Here is a 27,662-nt window from a genome sequence, read left to right as displayed (position 1 = left end):
TATATGTAAAATTGTATATATAAAATTAAAGATTGTATGCAAAAAAAATAAGTTACGATACATTATAATGCTGCATAGCGATTTTTTTTAACTTTCTACATAAATCTCAAAAACTTATAATTGGCGGTGCAATGTGCAATGTTCAATGTGTATACTGCAAGGTAAAATGTTTTGAAAACAAAAGTGGTAACACAAGACGCAGTTTTAGTTTTCGTGAACAGTTTTTTTTTCATTTCATAAAATAAAAACAAAATTCAATTATAGTATTAAATGTTGTTGTCATTTACATAATTTTACAAAAATGTCATCTTCGATCACAACCATTATATTGGATGATATTATTTTCACTGATTGATTGCTTTTCTTTCAAAGAGTCAAAAATATCTTTTATTTGAATTTTTATCATTTTTCTTTAATCACTGAGGATTGGTAGAATTTGAGAAAGAGATGATAATTGTGATTAGTGAACTGCATGCCGAGGCACCGGCCTTCATTTTTCTTCGTTTTGTCCTCCTGTTCTAGAATTAAATAATTCATGATTAATATATATATACTATTATTATACAAAAACCATAGTTAATATTACAGTGCTTAGGACCCGGATCAGGATCCGTTTGGTCCGCAGGATTTTGGAAAAATTTCAACCAAAAACTTAAAAACACTTTTTCACTCACAAAACCCAACTGCTGAAAAAAAAATTATAAAAGTTTTCTGATCTCTGATTGGTTCAATAAGATTTAGCATAAAAATAAGCAAAAAAATAAGAGAAAAAATAGTTTGACAATTCTGCTTTGTTAAAAAATTCAGTACATCTTAATGAAATGTTCATGACCTGGATCCGGATCCAGATCCATTTTTTTCCAGAGCGGATCCAGGATAGGGATCCGGGATCCGGATCCAGGATCCGGATCTGCATCAAAATCAAATGGATCCTATGCACTTGTTAATAATAGTGGTTGCAAAAAAAAAATAAACTTTTGATTTAAAGTCATCATTGCTTTTGTTATGGTTTTGATTTATGTGTATATAAATATATTATGATAGTTTAAACACAACAAAAACCTACTATAAACAAAATGTCACTTTAGACAACATTTAACTTTTTACCAATTGTTAACTTAAGCTGACCAAATTTTCCATTTAGACACAATTCTGTCTTAGACCAAATGTTACTTATGACCAAATGTTACCGAAGATTAAATATTACCTAATATTAAATGTTACCATAAGACCAAAACTTCCTTCAAATGAAATATTACTTTTGACGAAATGTTACAAATACTCATAAATGAGACAAATTGTACACAATTTTTACTCCTTCCTTTGCACAGTCTTACCATAGTTTAAAAGATTATATTGCACTTCTTCTCTTATAGATTTGTGAACGTGTCTCTAAACATATAAATCATAATCAAAAATAGTTTTTAGGAATGGAGTCTTTGCCACAAATTCAGTTTTTGTAAAACCTATATCTTTGCAACCTTATGATGTAAACCTTTGGTATTTCAAACTTCCATTATTTGATCTAACAGAATTCTTAGTTTGAAATATTAAAGGTCTACGACGTTGGATTGCAACGATATTGAAATTAGAAAATCAGAGTTTGTGGCAAAAAATTAGGATGCAAAACGTAATAAAGTAATAAAGTAACTAAACTAAGATATAAACCACAATTGTTAAGAAAATGTTCATAGAAGTAAAGAGTTATGAATTACTTATAGTGTTCGAAATACTGATTTTCAGATTTGATTATTAAACGTTAAAAAGTTGGAACTATATAAATTTAACTATTTATGTTATTAAGATTTTTTTTAAACTTACCCATTAGAAACCTTGTTTACGCTATACCCATTATTCACCTCCCCTTTGTACATAGCTTTCCTAGAAATTATAACAATAATATATAATACTAATAATAAAAATAATAATATTAATAATAATAATAATAATAATAATAATAAATTAATTTACCTTCGTCTCACTAGTCGGTCCCCTTTCTCAATATATTCATATGAGGATTTATCTCCATCCTTATTATGTGCTCTAAAAATATGCATTAAATTAAGGAACTGAATCTTTGCCAAAAACTCAAATTTTAAACTAAGATTATTTTATTCAACAACCCTTTAATATTTCAAACTAAGATTATTTTATCTAACAAACCTTTAATATTTCCAAATAAGATTATTTTATCTAATAAACCTTTAATATTTCAAACTAAGATTATTTTATCTAACAAACCTTTAATATTTCAAACTAAGATTATTTTATCTAACAAACCTTTAATATTTCCAACTAAGATTATTTTATCTAACAAATCTTTAATATTTCCAACTAAGATTATTTTATCTAACAAACCTTTAATATTTCCAACTAAGATTATTTTATCTAACAAACCTTTAATATTTCCAACTAAGATTATTTTATCTAACAGAATTCATATTTTGGAATATGACCATGGGTTCCAAAAATAAACAGATTAGAAAATCAGAGTTAAACAAGCTGTTAAACAGCATGGATGCACAAAAGTCAAGAGAAGCTGTCAATTAAAAAAGCTTCTCTTTAATTACTTTTAAACTTTGAATTCTATAAAAGCTTGTCAACAATCAAAATAAAACTCAAATAAAAGATTCGTCTTCTTTGTATTGATATAATCGACTGTCTCTATAAGTTAAAGCACCATCTTCCACTTTCCAACTTTTTTAGTGTTAAAATTGGACTGTCGCTGTAATTGACCTTTCATTTAAAGAGGTCGAGCAATGTAGGATTCACAACGGTACCCTTTAAACCTTTTTATGATTAAATATAAATATGAATGATATCGTCGTTTTTGAATCGAACAAAAATAGAAGCTCCTTTGAAATTACGCCTTGTAAAGGGAGTGTTCGTGAAAAATTAAAGGGGGTATAGGCTTACGTCGAAATATTATCGATGGTGATGGCACTACTGATCTTACTTCTATCTGTTGCGTCAAAAGGAAAAAATTGTTAAAACGACTCATACCATACAAAATCAGACAGTTGCAACATTCGAATCGGATCATAAAAAAATTAATTTAATTCGTAACAAAATATTTAGATATTACAACCTTTCATCATCGATAATTTTTCGACGCAATCGTATATAGTTGATACTTCAATATATTTTCCATTCATTTGATATAAGGTGTCTCTGCTCTCGATGCACTTAATGATTCCACGCGGCAGAGACACCTAGCGGAAAAATCGTCTTTTTTGTTGACATACCTGATAGCATAACTTCTCCATTGTATTGTTGGCTTAAAGTTTGTCGTTAGAAACCTCTTTATTCCCTGAACAAAATAATTCAGAAATTTTATTCGCGCCAATTCTATTCTAACAAAGAGTTTAAATTTGTATGCAAATTAAATTGTGCTAAGGCTACCCGGAGATGGGAATTTAAGATTTTATGTCTGGCTGAATTGATTACTGGTTGTGATTCAAGCTTAGAAATACTAATAAAAGATTCTGCAGTTCTTTGACAATCTAAGTTCCTCCATTATTAAAAGCGAGGCTGGACCAATAGAAAATTTGTACTCTAGATTTTAGGCAAACGCAAAATTCTGTTATACACAATGAACGTTTACATTTAATTCCGTACGGTCTTCCATACCACAGCATTTGAGTCTTCTGGCAGTTATTACGTTTTTAAATAATAAATTTAGTGCATTGCAATTGTGATTTCAAAAAATCTAGCGACGTCTTGCAAAATATAAATTTAAAGAACTTTATAATTAAGTTTGAATTGAAATAATAACGATTCCTTCTAACGAAAACTGCTAAACTTATTTTCCCCAAAACAAATTTAATCTTTCCTCTAAAAATAACTTGTTTTTGAAACATTATGCACAATAAAATGATGCACTGTCCATGACCTACTCTTTAAGTTCAAAAGGCGCCCATAATCGAAAATTTTCACTATCAAACGAGAAAATTGCATAATAGATGTTTTTTTTGTGGAAATCGGTATTGCTGAGGTAGTGATCTAGTTAACTTTGTGATTTTCTCATATTTTCTTATTTTTTAGACTACCCTAAACATTTTGTCTGGATGCCCACAATGCGTAAAATGCTGTAAAATGTTTTGTATAATGTAAAGCAGTTTATAAACTGAACTCACAATTAATTGATCTTTGATAAACTTATATAGCTTCTTTAAAGGAATGATCTTTCACGATTAACGATTAACGATTAACGATTAACGATTAACGATTAACGATTAACTGCCGGAAAACTCAAATGCATGGATCTGACTGTTCGGTTGTGGCTCATGGTTACCGGAAGACAAAAAAGAAAATATGTGGCATGGAATGGGAAAATCTAGTGGCTTATAGCCGCCTGCCTTCCCTCTGCTCCTGCTCCTGCGACTAAGGGGGAAGGAATTTCAAGTTTCAGCCCAAGTCTAGTTGCGTGTGTGAAACAACTAGTATACATTCGTACAGAAACCGAAACTGATTTAAATATGTATTACATAATTTGGTGAATTCTAAAGTACAATTTTTCTATTGGCCTTACCTAACCTTTATAAAAAGGAGGTCAGTAAAATGTTTAGAAAATTGATTGAACTACAGTTGTTGGGAATAATATCAATACTATGAAGACGACGTTCAATTTAAATTTTGATTTATGTCAAGCTGCTAAATAGCATGGATACACAGAAACATAGAAGTCAAGAGCGTTCAATCAAAAAAGCTGCTCTTTGATTACTTGCAAACTTGTAATTCGAAAAAAACTTGTTAACAATTAGAATTTAAGTAAAAAGTCGTCTTTATTGTAGCGATATTTAATAAATAATGTTTCAGTTATACAACTTTTTATGGTTTTTACGATTTTGTGACTTAAATCATAAATAATGGAGATAAGTAGCGTAGAAATAAACGGATAAAAAACATAAAATCAATATCATTTTTTAAGATGGCTTATTCAGATTAAAAAAAAAACTAATAAAAGTATGGTTGATTAGTTAAAATATCAATACACATTTAAACGAATAATGAGGATGGATAAAAATAGGATGAATAAATAAATTAATGAATGAAAATAACCTGTACTGATGTATCCCTATCCCCCTGTATCCATGAGTTTACAAGGGTTAACATCATCATACAAGGCACAGCAGATATACAGACCATTGCCATAAACCATCCAATACCATTGGCCCATTCTACAATCAAATTGATTAATTTCTTGATTAAGCCTTATGCTCAGATTAGAACTCTATTTGTAACTGGATAAATATACTCCCTTTGTACCCAGATAAGTAAAACATTTGTGGCAAAGGGGTAAGGGGTTCATATGTAGCCCAGGAGTAGCAGAGAATAAAAATTTATACCTGGATAGATATATTCCCCTGAGGTAAGGGGTTCATATGTAGCCCAGGAGTAGCAGAGAATAACAATTTATACCTGGATAGATATATTCCCCTGAGGTAAGGGGTTCATATGTAGCCCAGGAGTAGCAGAGAATAACAATTTAAATACCTGGATAAATATATTCCCCTGAGGTAAGGGGTTCGTATGTAGCCCAGGAGTAGCAGAGGATAACAATCTATACCTGGATAAATATATTCCCCTGAGGTAAGGGGTTCATATGTAGCCCAAGAGTAGCAGAGAATAACAATCTATACCTGGATAGATATATTCCCCTGAGGTAAGGGGTTCATATGTAGCCCAGGAGCAGCAGAGAATAACAATTTATACCTGGATAGATATATTCTCCTGAGGTAAGGGGTTCATATGTAGCCCAGGAGTAGCAGAGAATAACAATAATGACCAAGGGAGACAGGAAACAATAGAAGAATCCCAGGAACGGTTTAGCTTTTTGTAACCATGATGCCCTTTAACAATGTATGTAAATAAATATATTTTTTTCTATAAGAAGACGACTTTCACACTTAATTTATGCCTTTAAAGAGTTCAACGAACCTATACACAGCAATTGTGCAGTATAAACTGACCTATTTAACTTAATAAGTGATTTAGTAAGTTACTATATATTTGATTTGTAAAAACATTTAATAAACTTGAGTAGTAAGATGTAATGTCGTCTTCCTATTCCACGGTTTACTGGTTCTCACTCTATAGGTTTTGGAATATGAAAGAAGCATCTCTTTAAAACAGCATGAATTGCATGTGAGTGTGACCATATCAGATTCATAATTGGAAGATTTCATCTGGTTTTTTCACTTGAACAGTTTTTAATTCTGACTAATTTTTTTTATTTCTGAAGCAAAAAGATTTTAATCGCACTATTGTGATCTGGACATGCCACTTTCTAAATAAAGGGACGGACATAGTTTTCAGGAAAATATTGGTTTGAAGGTGTCCTAACAGAGTCTGAGATGTTTTTTTACATGACAAAATCCGATTTTCAATAAGATTGCTTTTGTAACATGTTGCGAAATTGTTTATCTGACCAATGAGATTTACCAAAACAATTTTTCAAAATGAGATTTACCAAAACAATTTTTTAAGATTTACCTAAACAATTTTTCAAAATGAGATTTACCAAATTTTTCAAAATGAGATTTACCAAAACAATTTTTCAAAATGAGATTTACCAAAACAATTTTTCAAAATGAGATTTACCAAAACAATTTTTCAAAATGAGATTTACCAAACAATTTTTCAAAATTAGATTTACCAAAACAATTTTTCTAAATGAGATTTACCAAAACAATTTTTCAAAATGAGATTTACCAAAACAATTTTTCAATATGAGATTTACCAAAACAATTTTTCAAAATAAGATTTACCAAAACAATTTTTCTAAATGAGATTTACCAAAACAATTTTTTTAGACAAAATTTATCATTCATCAACATTTAAAGAAATGAGCTAAATTAAGTTGAATTTGGCTCCGGTGCTCCAACAAGTTTTGTTAGATGAAAATTTGACATCTCTTAGAGTAAAGTCACTATAAATCCCGTCTACTTACATTCCCTGGAGATTATTTAATTCAATATGGTTCAGTTACAGTTTAAAAATTTGATAAAAAAACATTTGCGCATGAATTTACTCACCCTGTCATCTCCACAAGGTCCTCAATGTATTGATTGAACCCGTAGACGTAGGAGATGATCATGAGCTCTGCAAACCCAATGAACAGGTAGGGCCAGGTAGCAGCGTAGTAATCCAACAGATTCAGTACATACCTTATAAGGGAGAGACAGGGTGTCCCACGAAACATGACAGTAGGTGAATAGTTTAGAATGTCTTCTTCAATAGTTTGTTAAGTTGATTGATACCAAGACAGTAATAAAAATATTATATGGGAGTCATATTATAGTAAACTTATTTCAAAGTTTTAAAATATATTTGAGCAAAAGAATCTTTTAACGAAATAAACTGCAAAAAAACCTTTAATATCATAATACAGTATATCGTATATGTAAGACGACATAAAAACTATTTATCAACTGTCATGTTTCTTGGGACACCCTGTAGTTGAACTGAGTGTGCAGTATATATATCGACAAATTTTAGCATTCATTTGATAACAATGAGAAGATTTTACGGTTTATAAGAGGCTATTCGTTTGTCAAATTTCGCCAGAAAAGATGGTCCGCAGGAGAAATTTTTTTTTAAAATTTATTTAATAATCTTTTAAATAAACAATTGAAAGAAAATCATGCTTTCATATTTTGCCAAAGTCTTCATTTTGCAGGCTTACAAATTCAAAATAGTTTACAACACTTCCCGTTTTGATATTTGTTGTGAATGATTAAAATAAGCAATCCAAATAAAATGGCGCGAAGCACCCTGAATTAAACCTACCCTCCTCCAGGACAAGTTAGGGGAAGGCCCCGGAATTAAACCTTCCCTCCTCCAGGACAAGTGAGGGGAAGCACCCTGAATTTAACCTACCCTCCTCTAGGACAAGTGAGGGGAAGCACCCTGAATTTAACCTACCCTCTTCCAGGACAAGTAAGGGGAATAAACCTACCCTCCTCCAGGACAAGTAAGGGGAAGCACCCTTAATTAAACCTACCCTCCTCCAGGACAAGTGAGGGGAATAAACCTACCCTCCTCCAGGACAAGTAAGGGGAATAAACCTACCCTCCTCCAGGGGAATAAACCTACCCTCCTCCAGGACAAGTAAGGGGAAGCCCCACTAGGAATCCAACTATACAGATTCCAGCAACAATATAAAGTTTCCATTTTCTCCAACTAAACAAAATAGTTTTAAAATAAATATTAAAATATAATTTTATTTTTCCAGGCTCAAGTTGATACAAAGAGTGTTATGTCATAAATATTGTTTAATAGATCCTATCGCAACTCAACCTTTTTTATCAAATTGCTTTTACTTTCTTAAGTCAGTTTTTTCTTCTTGTTTTGGGTAAGTTTCCTAACATAATATTAATTCAGAAATTTGCCATTTCATTGGAAGTTTAATTCCAAAGATCGCTTTCTCAGTGATAAAAAAAACTTTTTGTTTTGAAAACCATTAAACAAATTTCAATAAAAATAAAAAAGGAAAAAACTGACAAAAAAAAGAAATGTCAAATATTCATCTGACAAAATTTGTTAAAGCACCAGCCAAATTCAACTTATAGCACAAGTCGTCAAATTAAATTATACAAAATAAAAAAAAAAATATTGCAACAAATTTTGTTAGATGAAAAGTTGACATTTCTTAGAGTGCATTATCATTTTTGATTCAATCCTTTGATTCTGTTTTCTTTGACAATTACCTTGGCATGAAGTCTAGTATTCCTGTCAATATAGTTTCTACAATAGCAAACTGGGAATCAAGACCTAAATATATTTTAATTAAATTTGTCAAACAGAATACTAAAATAATCAAATATTTTTAAAATATAAATTCTTTATTTAATAACCGATTTTTGAAAACTGAACACTCAAAAAATCAAATGAGAGAAATTTTTTAACCAAAACGCTTAATAATAAGATAAAAAACAACGAACTCAAATTTTCCAATCTTTATATCTTTTCAACCTGATGGTGTAATCCTTTGATGTTTCAAACTTAGATTTTTTTGACCTAACAAAATTAATAGTTTTCAATATGAAAGGTCTACGACATCGGGTTGCAAATATATAGGGATTTAAAAATTAGAGTTTGTGCCAACAAGTCAGTTCCTTTGGGTCACATTTCATTATTTTTATCTATGCTTTTTGTGTTGGTTTATCGGTTTGTATTAAAAAAAGGTTAAAACCATTTGGGATCAAACTTTCTGTGAGATGAGGAAAAAAATGTCACTTCAAACTTGGGTTTCAAGCGAAAGAAAACTTTTGGGAAAAAATGCTAAATTTTTGTTCGTATTTTTTTCGCGAAATTTTCGCATTTCTTATATCGCGAAAATTTTTGCATTTTGTGCAAGCAAACAAAATGCGAAAAAATGCAAAATTTTCGCGAAAATTACAAAATTTTCTCGAAACTATTTATTCTTTTCGCTAAAAACCCTACTTCAAACAAAAGTTTTCTGAAAAATAAGAAAATTCTCAATAAATAAATAAATAAATAAATAAATTCAATAAACGGGACAATTTGCGATTTGTTTTTAGTTGCATTTGTAAAATATATGCATTGCGGGGAACGAAGACATATTATCACACGCGAAGCACGAAAAAAGATAAATGTTTTAATCTTAATATTCGTTACCAAGTGTGAACAGCATAAGAAAGAAGAGAATTGCCCACAGGGTTGGTAGAGGGAGTCTTGTTACAAGATCAGGGTAGGCAATAAACGCTAATCCAGGGCCATCTCTAAACAATACAAATATAAACACAAAAAAATTGATATTTAGATTGTCGTGTTTGTTTTGGTGAACTGAACGCAAAGTTCTCCCTAATCAAAACTGAACTGAACGCAAAGTTGTGCTAAGATACAATAGTTATGCCTTATTAAAAAACTATGGTATTTAAACGAACATTACGTTTTTTTTGAACTTTAGAAAAACAATGTCGTTTATTAATTTTTCTACGTCGTTCACAAAACCACAAAATATCCGCTGCACTTGATCATGAATAAGCTTGATTGGCGGAATTACAAAAATCAATTCTTTGTCTCAAACTTTTCATGATATACTGAAAAATCTCAAACATATTAAAAGTGCTTCTAATATTTGTATTATTTAATCAAACTTACTTGACCACATCTTCTACATTTAGTCCAAGTTCTAGTGCCATAAACCCTAGAATCAAGAAGTAGTTTGGCACTGCAGATAGACTGGAAATCGATTATAGTAGCACTTTAATAAGGTGAAGTAGCAGCGAACCCTTTATTTTAAAAAAAGAAAAACTTCTAATGGCGTCTTATTTATTATACCATTTTGTCGATTGTTTCTTAAATACTTTGATAATCTTCAAATTATCTGGTAAAAACAAGCCTAAGACAGAAAGACCTAAAGAGAGAAAGACCTTAAGACAGAAAGACCTTAAGACAGAAAGACCTTAAGACAGAAAGACCTTAAGACAGAAAGACTTTAAGACAGAAAGACCTTAAGACAGAAATACCTTAAGACAGAAATACCTTAAGACAGAAAGACCTTAAGACATAAAGACCTTAAGACAGAAAGACTTTAAGACAGAAAGACTTTAAGACAGAAAGACCTTAAGACAAAAAGACAGTTTTTCCAGATATATTTGTTTAACGAAAGAATGCCTAATTGTACTGATTTGGTTTGCTCTGCATAGCAAAGTGTTATAACATTCAATTATAAATTTTGCAAAACTTCGATTTTTGGAGCCTCATCATAGCAAAAAAATAATCCAAAGACAATACCCAACATTTACTGACATGATATGGAAAATTGTTTTTTGTGGACAAATTTTTTCAATATTAAGAAGAAGTCGAATTACGTAGATTAAGTTAATGCAGGTTTAAGTTCAAGTGACGTGGTTCATCTGAGACCCCATACAGATGTCGTCGTAAATATTAATACACTGAAGACGACTTTCGATTTAAATTTTGATTTCTAACAGCATAGATTAACACAAACATGGAAGCAAAGTAATTAACGAATCAAATAACCATTTCTTTTTGTTGACTTGTAAACTTTTAATTCAAAAAAAAGCTTGTTAACAACCGAAACTTGGATAAACAAGTCATCTTCCGTGTATTGATTTAAACGCCGACTCTGTTTGATAGATTTAGCTTGTTTACTACTCCTTGCCTAGCACTGAGAAGATGGCGAACCCAGCAGTGAATGAGGTTAAACAGTTTCCTATTGTCACAATCAGAGTATCCCTGATAAACAATATACATAGATTCAGCCTGGTTCATGCTTCATTCATTTTTATACAGGGTCGACTTTCAAGTGTTGCAGAGCCTTGGGCTTTGATTTTACCGCTCTAACTAACTTTTGCTCTTCTTTAGCCCTTCTTTACATTTTAGCACTGTAAATCACTTGTTTTAACTTTGGCTTTAAAGATGCAATTGGCAAAATTTTCATCGATTTTCTCGTGTTATTATTTCGTATTATTAAGAAATAAATTATAGCTGGTTACCTAATTAAGTATATTTTTAAGAATGATTTATAGCAGGTTTCCTAAGGATATTATTATTAAATGGATTATAGCAGGTTACCTAATTAAGTATATTTTTAAGAATGATTTATAGCACGTTTCCTAAGGATATTTTTATGGAATGGATTATAGCAGGTTACCTAATAAGTATATTTTTAAGAATGATTTATAGCAGGTTTCCTAAGGATATTTTTAAGAATGATTTATAGCAGGTTTCCTAAGGATATTTTTAAGAATGATTTATAGCAGGTTTCCTAAGGATATTTTTAAGAATGATTTATAGCAGGTTTCCTAAGGATATTTTTAAGAATGATTTATAGCAGGTTTCCTAAGGATATTTTTAAGAATGATTTATAGCAGGTTTCCTAAGGATATTTTTAAGAATGATTTATAGCAGGTTTCCTAAGGATATTTTTATGAAATGGATTATAGCAGGTTTTCTAAGGATATTTTTATGGAATGGATTATAGCAGGTTACCTAAGTATATTATTATGGAATGGATTATAGCAGGTTACCTAAGTATATTATCATGGAATGGATTATAGCAAGTTACCTATGTATACAAGTAAGCAAGTATACTATTATGGAATATATTATAGCAGGTTACCTAAGTATATTATTATGGAATAGATTATATCCGGTTACCTAAGTTTATTATTATGAAATAGATTATAGCAGGTTACCTAAGTATAATATCATGGAATAGATTATAGCAGGTTACCTAAGTATATTATTATGAAATAGATTATAGCAGGTTACCTAAGTATATTACTATGGAATAGATTATAGCCGGTTACCTAAGTTTATTATTATGAAATAGATTACAGCAGGTTACCTAAGTATAATATAATGGAATAGATTATAGCAGGTTACCTAGGTATATTATGGAGTAGATTATAGCAGGTTTTACCTAAGTATATTATAATGAAGGATTTACAGTAGGCTACCTAAGTATAATACTATAGCAGGTTACCTAAGTATATTTTTATGTAATATATTACAGCAGGTTACCTAAGTATATTATTATGGAATATATCATAGCAGGTTGCCTATGTATATTATTATGGAATGGATTATAGCAGGTTACCTAAGTATATTATTATGGAATGGATTATAGCAGGTTACCTAAGTATATTATTATGGAATATATTATAGCCGGTTACCTAAGTATATTATTATGGAATATATTATAGCAGGTTACCTAAGTATATTATTATGGAATGGATTATAGCTGGCTAGTGTAATAAGCCCTCCTCCTGCCACTGATAATGAGAAGAATATCTGTGTTGCAGCCGCCTCCCAAACCTGCAACATTTAAATAACTGGATATTAATCGTTGGTTCGTTTAGATAAAAAGTATGTTTGAACCAACTTCATCAATTTAAACTAAAATCCGTGACATTTATAGTGTTGTGATGTAGACAGAAAAACGGCACTTTCAAAAGACACATTCAATCTGAAATTATAACAGAAAAATTCAAGCCTTCTCAGATTAAAACGGTCGATACTAGGATGTTAAAGAAGAAAGTAGAACATTATAATAAATCATTTTTGCATTTCTATACTAGATGTGGGGGGGGGGGTATAATAAATTTGGAATTTGGGTAGATAATAAAAATATAAATTGTCACACTCACAACTCACAAAAAGAGCATTTTTATAAAACTTTAGGCTACATCTAAAAGATTAGAGCCTAACTACATGTAGATCTGGATACAGATAGAAGTGTATCCCCTGGTACCGGTTGGATTGATTACTTTAATATCCGCTAGTTTAGTAGGATCTGGATACAGGTAGAGGTGTATCCCCAATGGTAGGATTGATTACCTTAATATCCGCTAGTTTATCAGGATCAGGATACAGATAGAAGTGTATCCTTTGGTAGGGTTACCTTGATATCCGCTAGTTTAGCAGGATTAGGATACAGATAGAAGTGTATCATTGGTAGGATTACCTTAATATCCGCTAGTTTATCAGGATCAGGATACAGATAGAAGTGTATCCTTTGGTATGATTACCTTGATATCCGCTAGTTTAGTGGGATCTGGATACAGATAGAAGTGTATCATTGGTATGATTACCTTGATATCCACTAGTTTAGTGGGATCTGGATACATATAGAAGTGTATCATTGGTAGGATTACCTTTATATCCGCTAGTTTAGTGGGATCTGGATACAGATAGAAGTATATCCCCTGGTCTGCTCCAGGAAGTGTTACAGCTCTCCCAAGAAGGATGAAAAGTACAACGTACGGAAATGTAGCAGTTACATACACAACCTTGCCACTAGATTTTATCCCCTAAAATTATTAAAATCAATTAGTATTACGAAATGTCCATTGAATTCTTAAAAATCTAAGGTAGTAAACATGGAAATGTAAATCCACCAAACTCTAGGATATAAAATAAAATGGCGGCAGTACAAACCACCCAATATCCAAGAGGACTGATTTCTCAAAGCTATCCTACCTTAAACAAGCAGAGGAAAATGATGATCCAGGCTAAAAGTAAACTTAGCACAAGACCCCATAAAGGTTTTCCCATTTGATCAGGCTCTAATCCTTTACTTTCCTAAATACAAATTGTACAAACAAAGCTTTATTTAAAAACCAATTTCTTTCTGTGAATTACCTGCCAAACACTCCGTTTTAGATACTGATCACTACTAGTTGACCGGCGGCCTGCAGGCAGGTCAAATGGTTTTGTTATGCTGAAAACATTATTGCATCTCATTTTTGATTTAATTTTAAATTTATTTTATTTATAAGAAATTGAGTCTTTGCCACAAACTGAAGATTTCTCATCCCTATTTCTTTGCAACCTGACGATCTAAGCCTATGATATTTCAAACTTAGAATACTTGATCCAACTGAATTCGTAGTTTGAAATATCTAAGGTCTACGACATTGGGTTGCAAAGATAAAGGGTTATCACTCTAGTATGCTAAGTCCATTAGCACCTGATCCAATCAGGGTGCAGCCATATGTTTGGTGTCTATTCTGAACCAATAGAAATTGCATAGCGGTAACATCTATCTTTCTATCTATCTCATTATCCAATTAGAGATAAATCCTTATATCGTCGTTATAACAGCTAATGGTTAGAAAATCTAAATTTGTGGAAAACATTCATTTCCTTTGTATCTTTATCACATAAGTTAGATAATCTTTTTTTTACTAAACCATTGAGATCGGAACTTAAATGTCGATATTGTTAATCTTGAACTCTTGATCTCGACATCAATGATACGCTTGATCTCGATATCAATTATGTGAATCCATGAGGATAAATTCTTGATTCCAAGATTCACAACACAACTTCTGATCACTTGGCATTAGTTGTATTTTCTAATTCTTATATCTATGCAACCTGGTGGTGTTACAATGAACAATTTTCATATTTCAAACAGTTACTATTCAATCTAAAACAGATTTCATGGTTTGAAATATCAAAGGTCTACGCAATCAGGCTGCAACAATATAGGGATTAGAACATAGAGGTTTTGTTAAATAGTGAGTTGTACTAATAGTTGTCCTAATAGTTGTCCTAATAGTTGTCCTAATAGTTGTCCTAATAGTTGTCCTAACTAAAAGTTGTCCTAATAGTTGTTTTAGCTAATAATTTTTGTGCAAAACATTTAAGTTCGTGACATTTTTTTCATGACATTAATTTAGTTTATAAAATACCTGTCAATTGCGCCAGGAGTATCATCACAATATGTACTGTTAATATAAATACAGTCAACCTGATCGTCCATCAATTATTTCAAGTATTAAAGGGACTGTAAACATAATTTCAAGTAACCCTCAGTTCATAGATGAGCATTTCTGATTCCCAACAGCAACCTTAAAAGGTTTGTCTGATTAAGTTTTAATTAAAAATCCAAGTTTTTGCTTTAAAAACTCATTTTACAACTGAGGTTTCTCTAAAAAAGAGACAATTGCAACTTCCCAAAGGTTAGGTTAGGCCCTCTAAGGCGCAGCAGGCTGCAGTGGGGGCTGAGCGCTGCGACTAGAACAGGCTGGGGGCCGAGCGCTGAGGCTAGGACAGACTTGGTAAGTTGCCGCTAGGTAAATGGCACATTTGGGAAGAATTGCCACTTGGGAAAATGCCTTTGGGAAAGTACCTAACACCTTTTAATAGAGGGTCACTTAAAAGTATTACGAAGGAATAGAATATAACAGGATGTTCTTACTCTGTCTCATTGTGAATAATTAATGATTTATGGCGAATTCCTTAATGTCTGTTCCATTTTTAAGTTTCTTATCCTTTGTGTGACCATACCTAAAATAATTATAAACACTGAAAGTAAATTGTGCAAAAAAAAATTAAATAACAAACATTTTGGACTCTCATTTATATCTCCTAATTATGCCATTTTAGGTTTCTGCTTTATGAAAAAATAGTATTTTAAACGTTAAACAACGAAAATGGGAACGAAAATTTTTTTGTCTCATTCATTCCCCTGTTTAATAATTTAAAAAAAAATTATGTTTAAAATTAAATCTTATAGAAGTTTTCTTTTAAAGTTACCAATAAGTATAGTTGCTAGAAATATAGTCCATGAGCTCAGTATCGTTTGTACAGGTCCTACAAAAAGTAAAATATAATTAAATATATTTTTTTCATTTTCACACATATCAATAAAATTTGTTATGTATTTCGGGGAGATTTGTGGTAAAAAATGTAGGTTTTAGATATGTCAAAAGTTTACACCAACAGGTTAAAAAGCCAGAGAGGTTAGAAAGTTTGAGTTTGTGACAAAGACTCAATTCCTTTTATGTGGTATATCAATACGTTTACCTATATAGAAAGATCTTTCGATTGCATGTATTAAAAAACTTTCTAATTATTATTTCATTTTCTTTATAATAATTGAAAAATAAATTATTTTATCGTCATAATAGTTCTTAGATTTTGCACACTATTCTTTAAGAAGATTTGATTTAATATTCTCATGTAATTTCATTAAAGGTTTCCAACCTGTTAATATAAATTAGATCTGTAGATTCATTTCTTCTGTTCACACAATCCTTGTATGATTTAAATATCAAGAAATTAGGTTGCAAAATTGTAAGGATTAGGAAATAAGAGGTTGAGACCAGAAGTTTTTTGTTTAAGATATTTTAAAAATGCCAAAAACCATGTAAAAAAGTGTATAACTTTTTTATGTTTAACTATAGTTCACAGGATATAATAATCTGTTTAATACTTTTTTCAGAATAAAACTGTTAAATATTTCTATCAGAATAAAACTGTTAAATATTTCTATCAGAATAAAACTGATAAATATTTCTATCAGAATAAAACTGTTATATATTTCTATCAGAATAAAACTGTTAAATATTTCTATCAGAAACAAATCAACGCCAGTTTCTAAAAATTCAACCCATGTCAGTTTAGGCGTATTGAATTGATAAGGATTAGTTACTATTCAGTATTTGATTAAATTTGTTATTAACATGTTTATAGTCTTATTTTTTACAATCTTTATTGCTAGGAAAGATTTAACAAAAAGTAACTTGTTTAAAGTTTAAATTATTAGCAATATTTTTTTCCATTTTTCCTCCTTTTCTTTTAATAATAAAATGTCGCAAAAAAAATAGTTGAAACTATTTCAAAAGAGTTTCCTGATTTTAATGAATTTGAGCTGTGTCGCTGCAACATCAGCCATTAAAAAAAACCGAGGCGACATTTCTTGAGTAAAAGATAGAGTAAAGAGTAACGACGACATTTATTCAGAAGTTTTCTAGTTTTCACAGTATTCTTGTATTAAGTCTTTATGTATTAGAACCGCTGTAGTTAAAGCAGGTTAGAAAATTTACATAAATTAGTTTATTATATAATTAATCTCTATCCATAATTTGAAGGAAATATGATCACAAAAAACATTGAGATTAAGGCCATTTAAGTCAACTAAAATTGATTTGCACTCCGATGATATTCCTTTCAAAATTATTGAAGACAAATCCAAAAAAAATAGTTTTTGGGAATTTTGGGATGATGCGTTGATCTCCATCTTTGCATACCTATAGCTACCTACGGATTAATTTCATTCCTCGTCGATATTCCGTAGCAGGCATACCCTGCAGGGATAACTTAATTCTGGGATGAAGCCTTAATCCTCAAATTCAAAATTGCGCACTTTGAATATCGAGATCAAGTGTTTAAGATTAACGTTACTCAACACATTTGTTCTAACTCTGCGTGTTATTTAAAAACATGAACAATCTCTTTAAATTTGTTCTGTTTTAACACGAATTAGAATAATACAGGATTATCCACAAAGGATGAGACAACAGAGACGACTTGAGATTTAGCACAGAAAGAAACAAATTTACAATGAATATAAAGAAACAGACAGTATCAGTTCCGTACAGTCGTCTTTAAACAGACAGTATTAGTTCCGTACAGTCGTCTTTAAACAGACAGTATCAGTTCCGTACAGTCGTCTTTAAACAGACAGTATCAGTTCCGTACAGTCGTCTTTAAACAGACAGTATCAGTTCCGTACAGTCGTCTTTAAACAGACAGTAGCAGTTCCGTACAGTCGTCTTTAAACAGACAGTATTAGTTCCGTACAGTCGTCTTTAAACAGACAGTATCAGTTCCGTACAGTCGTCTTTAAACAGACAGTAGCAGTTCCGTACAGTCGTCTCTGAAGTCCTTTATCCTTTGTGGCTAACCTTGGAGTTGCCGCAAAAGAATTCCCACCGTTAATCCAATCCCTCCCCATTTAACATTTTGGAACACTTAAAAAAATAATTTTATGCAAATCATTAGATGGGCCTGAAGATACCAAGTGCAGTACAGTTAACGGTACAACTTGTGTGTTTCCATTTTACCACGGAGGCAAACAGTACAATTCGTGTACAACAAGGTAAATAAGAAAGCAGGACTATTTTTTTTGAAAAAATGTAGAAAAATGAACTTGTTTTTCTGGGACTATAAAAATACAAACATATATTTTTGCAAAAATACGAACAAAGTATTATTGAAAAAGTGAGTTTTTACAAAAGAATCAGAGTAAATTGATTTTGTTTACCTAGATATTATACAACTAGCCAGCGCTGCAAAGGTTACTAAAAGTTTCTCCCACCGTTGGCTTTGAACGATTTTACCATGAAACTAAATTTTCCCTATTAAAGCCGACCCACTCAACTCAGAGTCTCAAAAACATTTCCCTGGGTCTCCCGAGTTTCCCTATCTAAATTTGAGGCAAATCGGTCCAGGGGTTCCTGAGTTATGATCGGACAAACAAACAAACACCAAAGCATAGATTACAGGTATGTAGATATATGATCAACCATGGGCTAAATAGACTCCTGAGGCTCAATCTTAAATACTTGTGATGCCAAAGCATCTCCACCCCTATGAGCTCTATACCCCCCCTTTCCTTCTATTTTACTTTCCTTTTTTTTACAGAGAATCTGCAGTTGGAATCCCATGGTGTCGAACTGTTAAACTAGGTAAATATTTGATGTTAGGTACTTTCCCAAAGGATTTGTCCCAAGTGGCAACTTCCCAAGGGCATTTTCCCAAGTAGCAACTTCCCAAGCGGCAATTTCCCAAGTTTGTCTTAGCCGCGGTTTGCGGCCCCGTATCCCATCCTAGCCGCAGCGCTCGGCCCTCATAGCAGCCTGTGGCACCTCACAGGGCCTAACCTAAGCTTTGGGAAGTTGCCGTTTGGGAAATTTCACATTTGGGATATTGTGCCCATGGAATTTGTCACGTGGAAAGTCGCCCTTAGGAAAATGTTTTTGGGAAAGTACCTAACACCAAATATTTTTATTTAAAATGTAGATAAAGCTTAAACATAATTTGTTAACGTAAAAAAGATGCATCTTCAAAAGAAAAAAAAGTTATCAGCAGTTTACTGTAATTACTGGGCTGAGACATAAAAAAAGTGTGAAACAAATATCTCTTAATGTTGATCCCGAATATTAAAATTTAATTAAACTACGTGCTGCAAGTTAAGTTTTTACAATTTAAAAAAATATATTTTAAATTTTTTTAGTTTTTTTTTTATTAAAACTTCTCGTTTTTTCACATTCTAATCCTCTTTTTTGATCATTCAACGAGCCACAAACATTCAATGATGCAAGGTCATACAAAAATTTTGATCGGTTCGGCCGTTTTGACGTTTATTGAATACAAACAACAAAACAGATAATCGAAATTTTAAAAGATCTTTTTCTATTTTTAAAAATATTTTAGACCCTAAATTTCAAGGAGTTTTACCAGAAAGTTGGGATTATTGTACCAGGTATATATAATCAATAAAGCAGAAAATAGTTTTATAAATTAGTTTTTTTATAAAAGGTTGATAATTATTTACATCCAATTTAATTTTCTTTTGCAAAAAGGAATTTTTAATTTCCAAAAAAGTGGTAGTTTTAAGAATACGCACAACGGATGAAAACGCGCAAATTCTGCAGAGCCTAATGTTAATTTTCTTAATTTTTCCGACGTTAAATAACGAAACATATCCTGCTGGTGGCCGGAATCATGGGTCAGTAATGTGGGTCAAAAGGCAGTAAAATAAATATTGTTCCATTCTGAAACTTCTTAACACTTTTTAGCTTTTCATATTTGTGAAAAGGAATATTGTTGTAGTGCGTGTAAAGTCTTATCAACTGTATGTAAACCAGTCACAAAGGAATGTTCGTGTAACTCTCAAGTAAAGCAGGTTAAATATTATTTACAATTTTGCTTTTATAATTTGCTTTTTTATAGAAGAATCAATCTTTGCTTGAGTAATTTTCAAACCGTTTGAAATTTGATATTTAAAATAAAAATTATAAAAAATAAATAACCAAAGTTTGAAATATCAAAAAATTTACATCATCACGTTGCAAAGATATGGGGATGGGGAAATTTTGTATTGTCAATTTGATCAAAAGTTGTAATTTGTTTAAATATCCTTTCTTATGAATCTAGTTTTCCAGGTTTGTCACGAGATGGATGAAAATGGAGAAATAATCTCAACCTTCTGTGTTTACATTAACCAAGGTAGGTTTTTTTATTACCGACTTTTGACCAACATTACCAATCCAGGATTACCACGACAGAGGGACGTTAAGGTACTTTACGTCCCTCGGGGCAATTAAGTAAAATAACATTGCGCATTTTCATATCAACTACTTTTTTGGGAAATTAAACTTTTTACTAAACCACGGGTTTCCTCCGCCAATTTTGCTGCGCTCTGGATGTTTTGTACGCAAATTGGTCGTAGTTTAAATTGCACCCTGCGACCGACGGGTTTCCCGACGCTCTAGCACCCTCGTATGTAAAGCGATCTATGGGAACCCTTGGTAAGTCTAAATTCCCTCGACTAAAGAAGTAAAAAGAGAAAAAATTAATAATAAAAAAAATGTTTAGGTAGGATACAGAATGTGAATACAGGGCTCCCCGCCTGTAATTTAGAATGTCAAGACTGCCTTAATGCATATACAAGCAGAACAGGTATTAACAAGCAGTTAAATAAATTATTAACAATTCAGGGGCAGAACTTAATGAAGTTATAGGTGATTCAAATTTGAACCGGCCGGCAGAAGGCAGTTCAAATTCATTAAATTTGGTCCAGATGTGCTGAGATTTATTAAGATACAGTCCAAGATTATTATTTCCGGCACTTTTGTATAAAGTTTTTAAAGTTTTGATTATCGAATAATTTTGCTATAATTTGTTGATGAATAAAAATATTTAGTTCTGAATTTTGGGACATTCTATTAAACTACAAAACGTTTATTATTATCTTTAGAACTTTGAAGGATTTTTTGTGACAAAAATTAGAGATTATTCTGGAATTTCCCATTAAATTAATTCTTAAAGAGACTGTAAGCGTAAATACAAGTGACCCTTCATTAAAATATAGCAATGCCCGATTCACAATGGTACCCTTAAAAACTATATCTAATCAAGTCTGAATTAGATATCCATGTTTTAAAACTGATCATTTTCAGTTGTGGTTGCACTAAGAAAGTGACTTTCAAATTTATACTGCGGCGAAAGACCATAGCACTCTCAGTATTGATCAGATTAAGGTTTCAAGGGTACCGTTGAGAATCAGGACTTGTCATCTGTGCATGAGAGGTCGCTTGAAATTATGCTTATTATAGCTCTTTTAAGATTACTTTTTGGTACAGGTGGGTTACTGTTCGGTGTCTGCAATGACATGAACTGCATCATTTTTGCCGGTACAACTGCATTGCTCTGCCTTGTATGTATTGTACTGCTTGTACTTGCATTACGAGCTAGACAGGTTAGCATATTTCAAGGTGGGGTTGGATAGGTTTAGCGTACACCTAGACTTAGATCTCGAAACTTCATGAAAGTGTCAGACAGTTTTGTAGATACAAAAATTGTGTTAAGAAATATTATTTTATGTGGTTTCTTTACATTCTCTTTTTGTTTTCTGCTTTTTTAAATTAAAATCTACGCAAATGTATACACCCCAAAAAGAAAACTCGGGAGTTTTGTTCAACGATACTCTCTTAAATTTCCAGTATTAGGACTGCTAAAGACTTTGTTTACAAATTGTTGTTTGTTTACTTTAAGCCTGAAACATTATAAACCTCAAATAGATTATCAAGTACAATAGGTGGCAACAGAGAAATAACCAATTATACACGACGTCACAAGTGTCAAATTTAACAAGAAAAAACCGAAATTTTCTCACATTAGTTGACAATCTACACTCTACATTCCTAAAGTCCACGGTAAAATGCACAAAAACATTATCAACCTCAAATAGATTATCAAGTGAAATAGGTGGCAACAGAGAAATGGACCGTTGATACACTATGTCTCTAGTGTCCAATATAACAAGAAAAACGAAATTTTTTCATATTTGTTGACATGTTTTCCAATATTAAATAAAAAAGTGTAAAAAACAGAAAAAATAACACATAAAATTGCTCTTATTTTACTGTAAGATAAGCACTTTATTCTAAAATTATCACTATTTTTGATAATTTTGTCGGACAAAAAAAACTGAATTGACACTTGTGACGTCAGAATACAGCTGTACTGAGAGTGTACAAATTCTACGTTGCCATCTATTGTACTATAGACGACTAGAAACTATTTAATTTAATTTAATTTAATGATTTTACAAACTATAAAAACACGTTTGGACATTAGAGAAACCCACAAACCCGATTTAATTTTGCTTTCGTTTGATATGTTTGAACACGGAAAAGGATAATTACAACTGCAGTATGCGATAGAAGTTGTTATTTTGCAATTGAATGCAGAAATAAATATAAAAATGCTAAATTTAGAGACGTCTGTATTTTTCTGCCTTTTACATTCATAATTTGCAAAACTAAACTTTAAATGGGTCATTTAATTCAACGATCTTTTTGGGCTCATTTGCAATAAAAGGCAAAAAAAAAAATGCTAACTGATATTAAGTTGGAATAACATTATATCGCCAAACAAATTCAACATTATCAAAATGTTTGATAATATTGTAAATTCAAAATTCAGTTAATAATGTACATATTATGGACAGCAACTGTATAATTCAGTTAATAATGTACATATTATGGACAGCAACTGTATAATTTTTGTTTATAGAAGAGAAAATATGAGAGACCTAAGTCTATCCAACCTGGAGACTTGTTTTTTGGATGAAAATTTCAAATATCCTGTAAGAATTATATAAAAAAATAATTTAAATAAATGTTCGAAAAAGTAGTGAATGCACGGTAATTAGGTTTTAGATAATGTATCTCGATGTTTTTAAGGTTTAAAAAAGGAAGAAAAATGAATATCAGAAAGGAAGGTTTAGAAAGGTAGAAAAAGAAATCAGAAGAGAAGGTTTAGAAAGGTAGAAAAAAGAATATCAAAAAGGAAGGTTTAGAAAGGTAGAAAAAAGAATATCAGAAAGGAAGGTTTAGAAAGGTAAAAAAAGAATATCAGAAAGGAAGGTTTAGAAAGGTAAAAAAAGAATATCAGAAAGGAAGGTTTAGAAAGGTAAAAAAAGAATATCAGAAAGGAAGGTTTAGAAAGGTAAAAAAAGAATATCAGAAAGGAAGGTTTAGAAAGGTAAAAAAAGAATATCAGAAAGGAAGGTTTAGAAAGGTAAAAAAAGAATATCAGAAAGGAAGGTTTAGAAAGGTAAAAAAAGAATATCAGAAAGGAAGGTGAAGAAAGGTAGAAAAACTGTGATTTTAATAAATTTTCATAGAGCAAAGTAAATACATTTTTCAACGGTTTTCCAGAATTGTAAACTTTATACTAAAACTTTTTCATTTTGCTTAATTACAGAGCGTACAAAAACAATCATCTCAATAATTTTCCTTGATTTTAAAGAAGAAGATATGAAAATAATTGCGATGTAGCAAAAACGGTTGTAGAGGGTTACCCAATACTCAATATTACCCAAGACGATCCTAATTACAACACTTTTTGTCTTCTACGCGATAACCTAGGCTATAACTGACAAAACAACAAAGAAAAATAATTTTAATATCTTGTTTTTGTTCAAAATAACAAACATTTTGTTCGAAAATTACGAAATTTTTTTTAAAATCACGAAATTTTTTTAAAATTACGAAAATTTGTTTCAAAATGACGAACATTTTGCTTTAAATGATGAACATGTTAAATATTTGTGAGAAATCCCAATCATATAATTTGATCGGGATTTTAAACAAAATGTTCGTAATCTTTAAATGCTTTTATATGATCGATATTTAGAACATGATGTTAGAATTTATGTAACACTATCTATCGAATTCTTACATTCGTCATTGAAGTCATTTGAACAGTCTTGCCAGGGTAGATGGGAGGTAAAACTGGCGAAGGTATAATAAATCGTCCAAGCTAATAACAGAATCCAAATATCATTCAGATTATTTTTTCAACTAAATTATAATAAACAAAAAACTCCCTGACTAGTGAAAGAGCTAAAAATAAGTTTTCGAGCATCATTGCGCAACTATTAGATGAACGCAGCATTTTATATTTAATTAAAACTATATAATTGTCAGTTTTAATTTCGAATTCCAATTATGTGAAGTTTTTAATTCAAATTGCAAAATCTTTTTAATGGGAGTATATTTAGAGTATAAAAAGGGTCATATTTAGAATATAAAAAGGGTCATATTTAGTGGGTATTATGGATCATATTTAGAATATAAAAAGGGTCATATTTAGTGGGACAAAAGGCTCATATTTAGTGGGTAAAAAGAGTCCTATTTAGTGGATAAAAAGGGTCATATTTTATAGTGGGTTAAAATGTTCATAGTTAGCGGGTTAAAAGGGTAATATTTAGTAGGTAAAAAGAGTCATATTTAGCGGGTAAAGAGAGTGATATTTAGTAAGTAGAGGTTTTAATTAAAATTGCAAAATCTTTTTAATGGGATGGTTCATCTTTTTGTCAGAAAATTATAATGCGGAGAATTTTATATTTTTCACCAGATTAAATTGGGGGGTCAAGACAAGACAAGACAAGACAAGACAAGACAAGACAAGACAAGACAAGACAAGACAAGACAAGACAAGACATGACAAGAGCACTGACCTTGAATACAGGAGATAGGTGAGCGTATACAGATACAGGGCCTAAGGCTGAATACTGCCCGAGATGAAGTTCCATCAAAAAACACGGAACTCCTGGACAAAAATACAATTAAAGAGAATGTACGCGTAATTATAAGGGGCCCTTTATTTTTTAAAAGGTATGTTCGATTAACAAGAGTACCCTTTAAATCTTGCTGGAAATAATCATTTCCTTAAACCGATATGAATTAATTATCCACTCTCTATTTAAAATGTACGTATACAGTCCCCTTAGTTTTATATTGACAAATGTAATTAACTATAGTCTGTAGTATTCTTATCTAATATTCATCATGGAGACATGCATCATCAGATGTTAAAAGTATTACTGCGCATATATATAAATATTGATATTTAGCTTTGAAATCAGAGAAAGTCTCGTTTAATGTTAAAATTTAAATTGATCAACATTTTCTTAATATCTATAAAATCTTAAAATACATTAAACATGATTTCAAGTGAGCCAATACGATTCACAACAATTCCCTTGAAACTTGAAACATATATCTGACCATTAATGTGGAATATAATGTTGCTTTCTACTGTTTAATTCTGACAATTCCGACATTTTTTTGTGCAGTAGAAATGCTCAAGTCCCTTTTGTAGAGAACCTACAAGTATCTTGCTTTCCAAACTATAAGATTGATTTCATACTTGATCAGACACAACTTTGATTGGCAAAGTTTTCAATCAAGAATTGCATGAAGGGTCACTTGAAATTACGCTTAGAAAAGCCCTTGCTTACCTATAACGGCCAGCATAATAAAGTATGGTATAAGAAAAGCTCCCCCACCGTGTTTAAAGCACAAGTATGGAAATCTCCAAACATTTCCTAAACCTAGAGAAAAAAAAAATTAAAATACATATATTTAATAAAGGTTGGATCACAACTTTTTTCTTTTATGCCAAATTATACCGTTATATGCCGTATGTAATTATATTCAAGTTCCACCTTCATAAATTGTAATAATTTAAAGAAATGTTCTTTATCTTTAAAGACTCGTCCTTTCGGGGTAACCCTGTATATAATTTTATTATTAGTTTGCTTTATTTTTGTACACAAAAAGTGGCCCTGGACATCGCGGTTTTCACTTTCCCTGAGGAAGGGGTTTGGTCTCCATACCTTTACCCCCCCCCCCCCCTTTTCATGTGTAAACGCCACTTAATGGAAGAAATTGATTAAACATGTGTTTTATTTATCAATTTCAAGGCAATTTTACAAATTTATAAAATAATTGATTTGACTTTTTTTGGTGAACCAACTAGATTTTAAAGATTCTTCGTTGCGACTCCTTAAACTACGGAATAGGAAGCAAGACATTTTTTCAAGCCGATAGTTTTCCTCGTAATCTAAATTTAACTTATGACTATTTATCTAAATTCATAATTCGTCTTCCTATTCTGCAGTTGACCGGGTCTCACTTTAATATTTACCAACAGCATATCCAAGACAAGAGAGGAGAAAATCCAGCTTTCCGCTCCAGGTCCCCCTGTCATCTTCATCCTCAATATCCTCCTTAACCTCAAGTTCTTCTTTTCTTATATCAATCCTCTCCTAATATTTGAATTCATTTATTCATCCTCATCCTCCTTAACCTCTAGTTCTTCTTTTCTTATATTTGTTTGACTAAAAAGCTACAGATTTAAAAACTACATTTTATAAAAGCCCTTGAAAAATGCATGTAGAAACATCATGTGTCACACTTTGATATTTGTTTAAAACAAAAAATAAAAATTTTATCATTTTTTTAACCCTTCTTCAGGCATTTTTTCACCCTCCCTAGCACCCAAACTATTAAAGTTATCGGTTTATTTTTTTTTCTTTGATCTGACCAGGACAAATTGGGCTATCAACATGCATTTCTACCCTTTACCTATTCTCTAAGGTCTTTTTGTATGGTGGGGTTCGCCAAACGCCCCCCCCCCTAGCCTTTATAGGGTTGACCTCCAGTTAACTTTTTCTGATTGCCTCCTCTGTCTACTCATTTGTCATTTTCTTTTTTGGCGCAATTGGGGAATTTTCTAAAAGGGGGGGAGGAGAATAGCTTATAATTTATAGTTGTGGAGTGAAAGTAAATATATAATGGAATCTTTAATTTAATGTTTTATTTAGAGAATTATTAAATGTTCCCTATTTTTCATTGTTTACATTATACAATGGGTTTATTTCAGTTTTCACGACCGTCCTCGCACCGCACCCCCTAATATTCAAAACTCTTTAACAACTTCATAATTTGTATAATTCGAATTGATTTTAAAAACAACCATAATGTCCTGTATTAATATCACATATGAATTAAATTCATACGCAATATATGTATGAAAATATATTTAAATTCTTCTATGATTTTGCACATCCTGTAATCATGGATATTATATAAATAATTAAAAATGTACTGTATTGTATTGAAATAAAAATGTCATGTTGATAAAATGCATGCTAAACAATTGATGTAAAAGTTCTAACCTTCTCCTCCATATTATTATTATTGTTCGATTCCATTTTATTAAAAACAGTTAAAATTCAAAATCTCAGATTTTACATTACTCGAAAATAATTAGAATTTCTCTGAAACAAATTG

General features: G+C 31.2%; 2 protein-coding genes across 2 annotated transcripts; one reads left to right on the top strand and one right to left on the bottom strand.

Annotated features, from left to right (window-relative positions):
- On the bottom strand, positions 1 to 27,583 carry LOC111711529 (sodium-dependent proline transporter). Its single transcript, XM_023485906.1, has 25 exons — positions 27,548 to 27,583; positions 26,515 to 26,635; positions 25,826 to 25,918; positions 25,043 to 25,134; positions 16,492 to 16,541; positions 16,042 to 16,098; positions 15,744 to 15,792; positions 15,195 to 15,253; positions 14,140 to 14,218; positions 13,978 to 14,079; positions 13,653 to 13,808; positions 12,710 to 12,813; positions 11,156 to 11,229; positions 10,129 to 10,174; positions 9,643 to 9,746; positions 8,712 to 8,775; positions 8,098 to 8,184; positions 7,038 to 7,169; positions 5,716 to 5,852; positions 5,062 to 5,180; positions 3,246 to 3,310; positions 1,972 to 2,043; positions 1,822 to 1,881; positions 1,338 to 1,392; positions 1 to 518 (listed from the first exon to the last, which is right to left on the bottom strand). The coding sequence occupies exons 1-24, from the start codon at positions 27,581 to 27,583 to the stop codon at positions 1,371 to 1,373; spliced, it is 1,980 nt and encodes a 659-aa protein (XP_023341674.1). The 3' UTR covers positions 1 to 518; positions 1,338 to 1,370.
- On the top strand, positions 16,937 to 23,211 carry LOC111711532 (uncharacterized). The gene is made up of 10 exons (XM_023485913.1): positions 16,937 to 17,008; positions 17,300 to 17,319; positions 18,292 to 18,388; positions 18,934 to 18,977; positions 19,726 to 19,774; positions 20,125 to 20,197; positions 20,457 to 20,520; positions 20,890 to 20,973; positions 21,657 to 21,772; positions 23,092 to 23,211. The coding sequence occupies exons 1-10, from the start codon at positions 16,971 to 16,973 to the stop codon at positions 23,146 to 23,148; spliced, it is 642 nt and encodes a 213-aa protein (XP_023341681.1). The 5' UTR covers positions 16,937 to 16,970; the 3' UTR covers positions 23,149 to 23,211.
- Positions 27,584 to 27,662: the final 79 nt, after the last annotated feature.

This window comes from Eurytemora carolleeae, unplaced genomic scaffold, assembly GCF_000591075.1.
Source record: "Eurytemora carolleeae unplaced genomic scaffold, Eaff_2.0 scaffold1130, whole genome shotgun sequence".
Taxonomy (NCBI): Eukaryota; Metazoa; Arthropoda; class Copepoda; order Calanoida; family Temoridae; genus Eurytemora; species Eurytemora carolleeae.
Note: the sequence above shows the minus strand (reverse complement) of the source record. Positions and strands in the feature narration are given on the sequence as shown.

Excerpts from the sequence above, each read along its gene's own strand:
- LOC111711532 (XM_023485913.1), top strand. The coding sequence starts at position 16,971 with ATGTTTATAGTCTTATTTTTTACAATCTTTATTGCTAG. Across the intron at positions 18,389-18,933 it reads TACAATTCGTGTACAACAAG|AGAATCTGCAGTTGGAATCC; the intron begins GTAAATAAGAAA and ends TTTTTTTTACAG. Across the intron at positions 21,773-23,091 it reads TTGCATTACGAGCTAGACAG|AAGAGAAAATATGAGAGACC; the intron begins GTTAGCATATTT and ends TTTTGTTTATAG.
- LOC111711529 (XM_023485906.1), bottom strand. The coding sequence starts at position 27,583 with ATGGAATCGAACAATAATAATAATATGGAGGAGAAG. Across the intron at positions 3,311-5,061 it reads ATAGGGATACATCAGTACAG|GGAATAAAGAGGTTTCTAAC; the intron begins GTTATTTTCATT and ends TATTTTGTTCAG. Across the intron at positions 1,882-1,971 it reads GACCGACTAGTGAGACGAAG|GAAAGCTATGTACAAAGGGG; the intron begins GTAAATTAATTT and ends TATAATTTCTAG.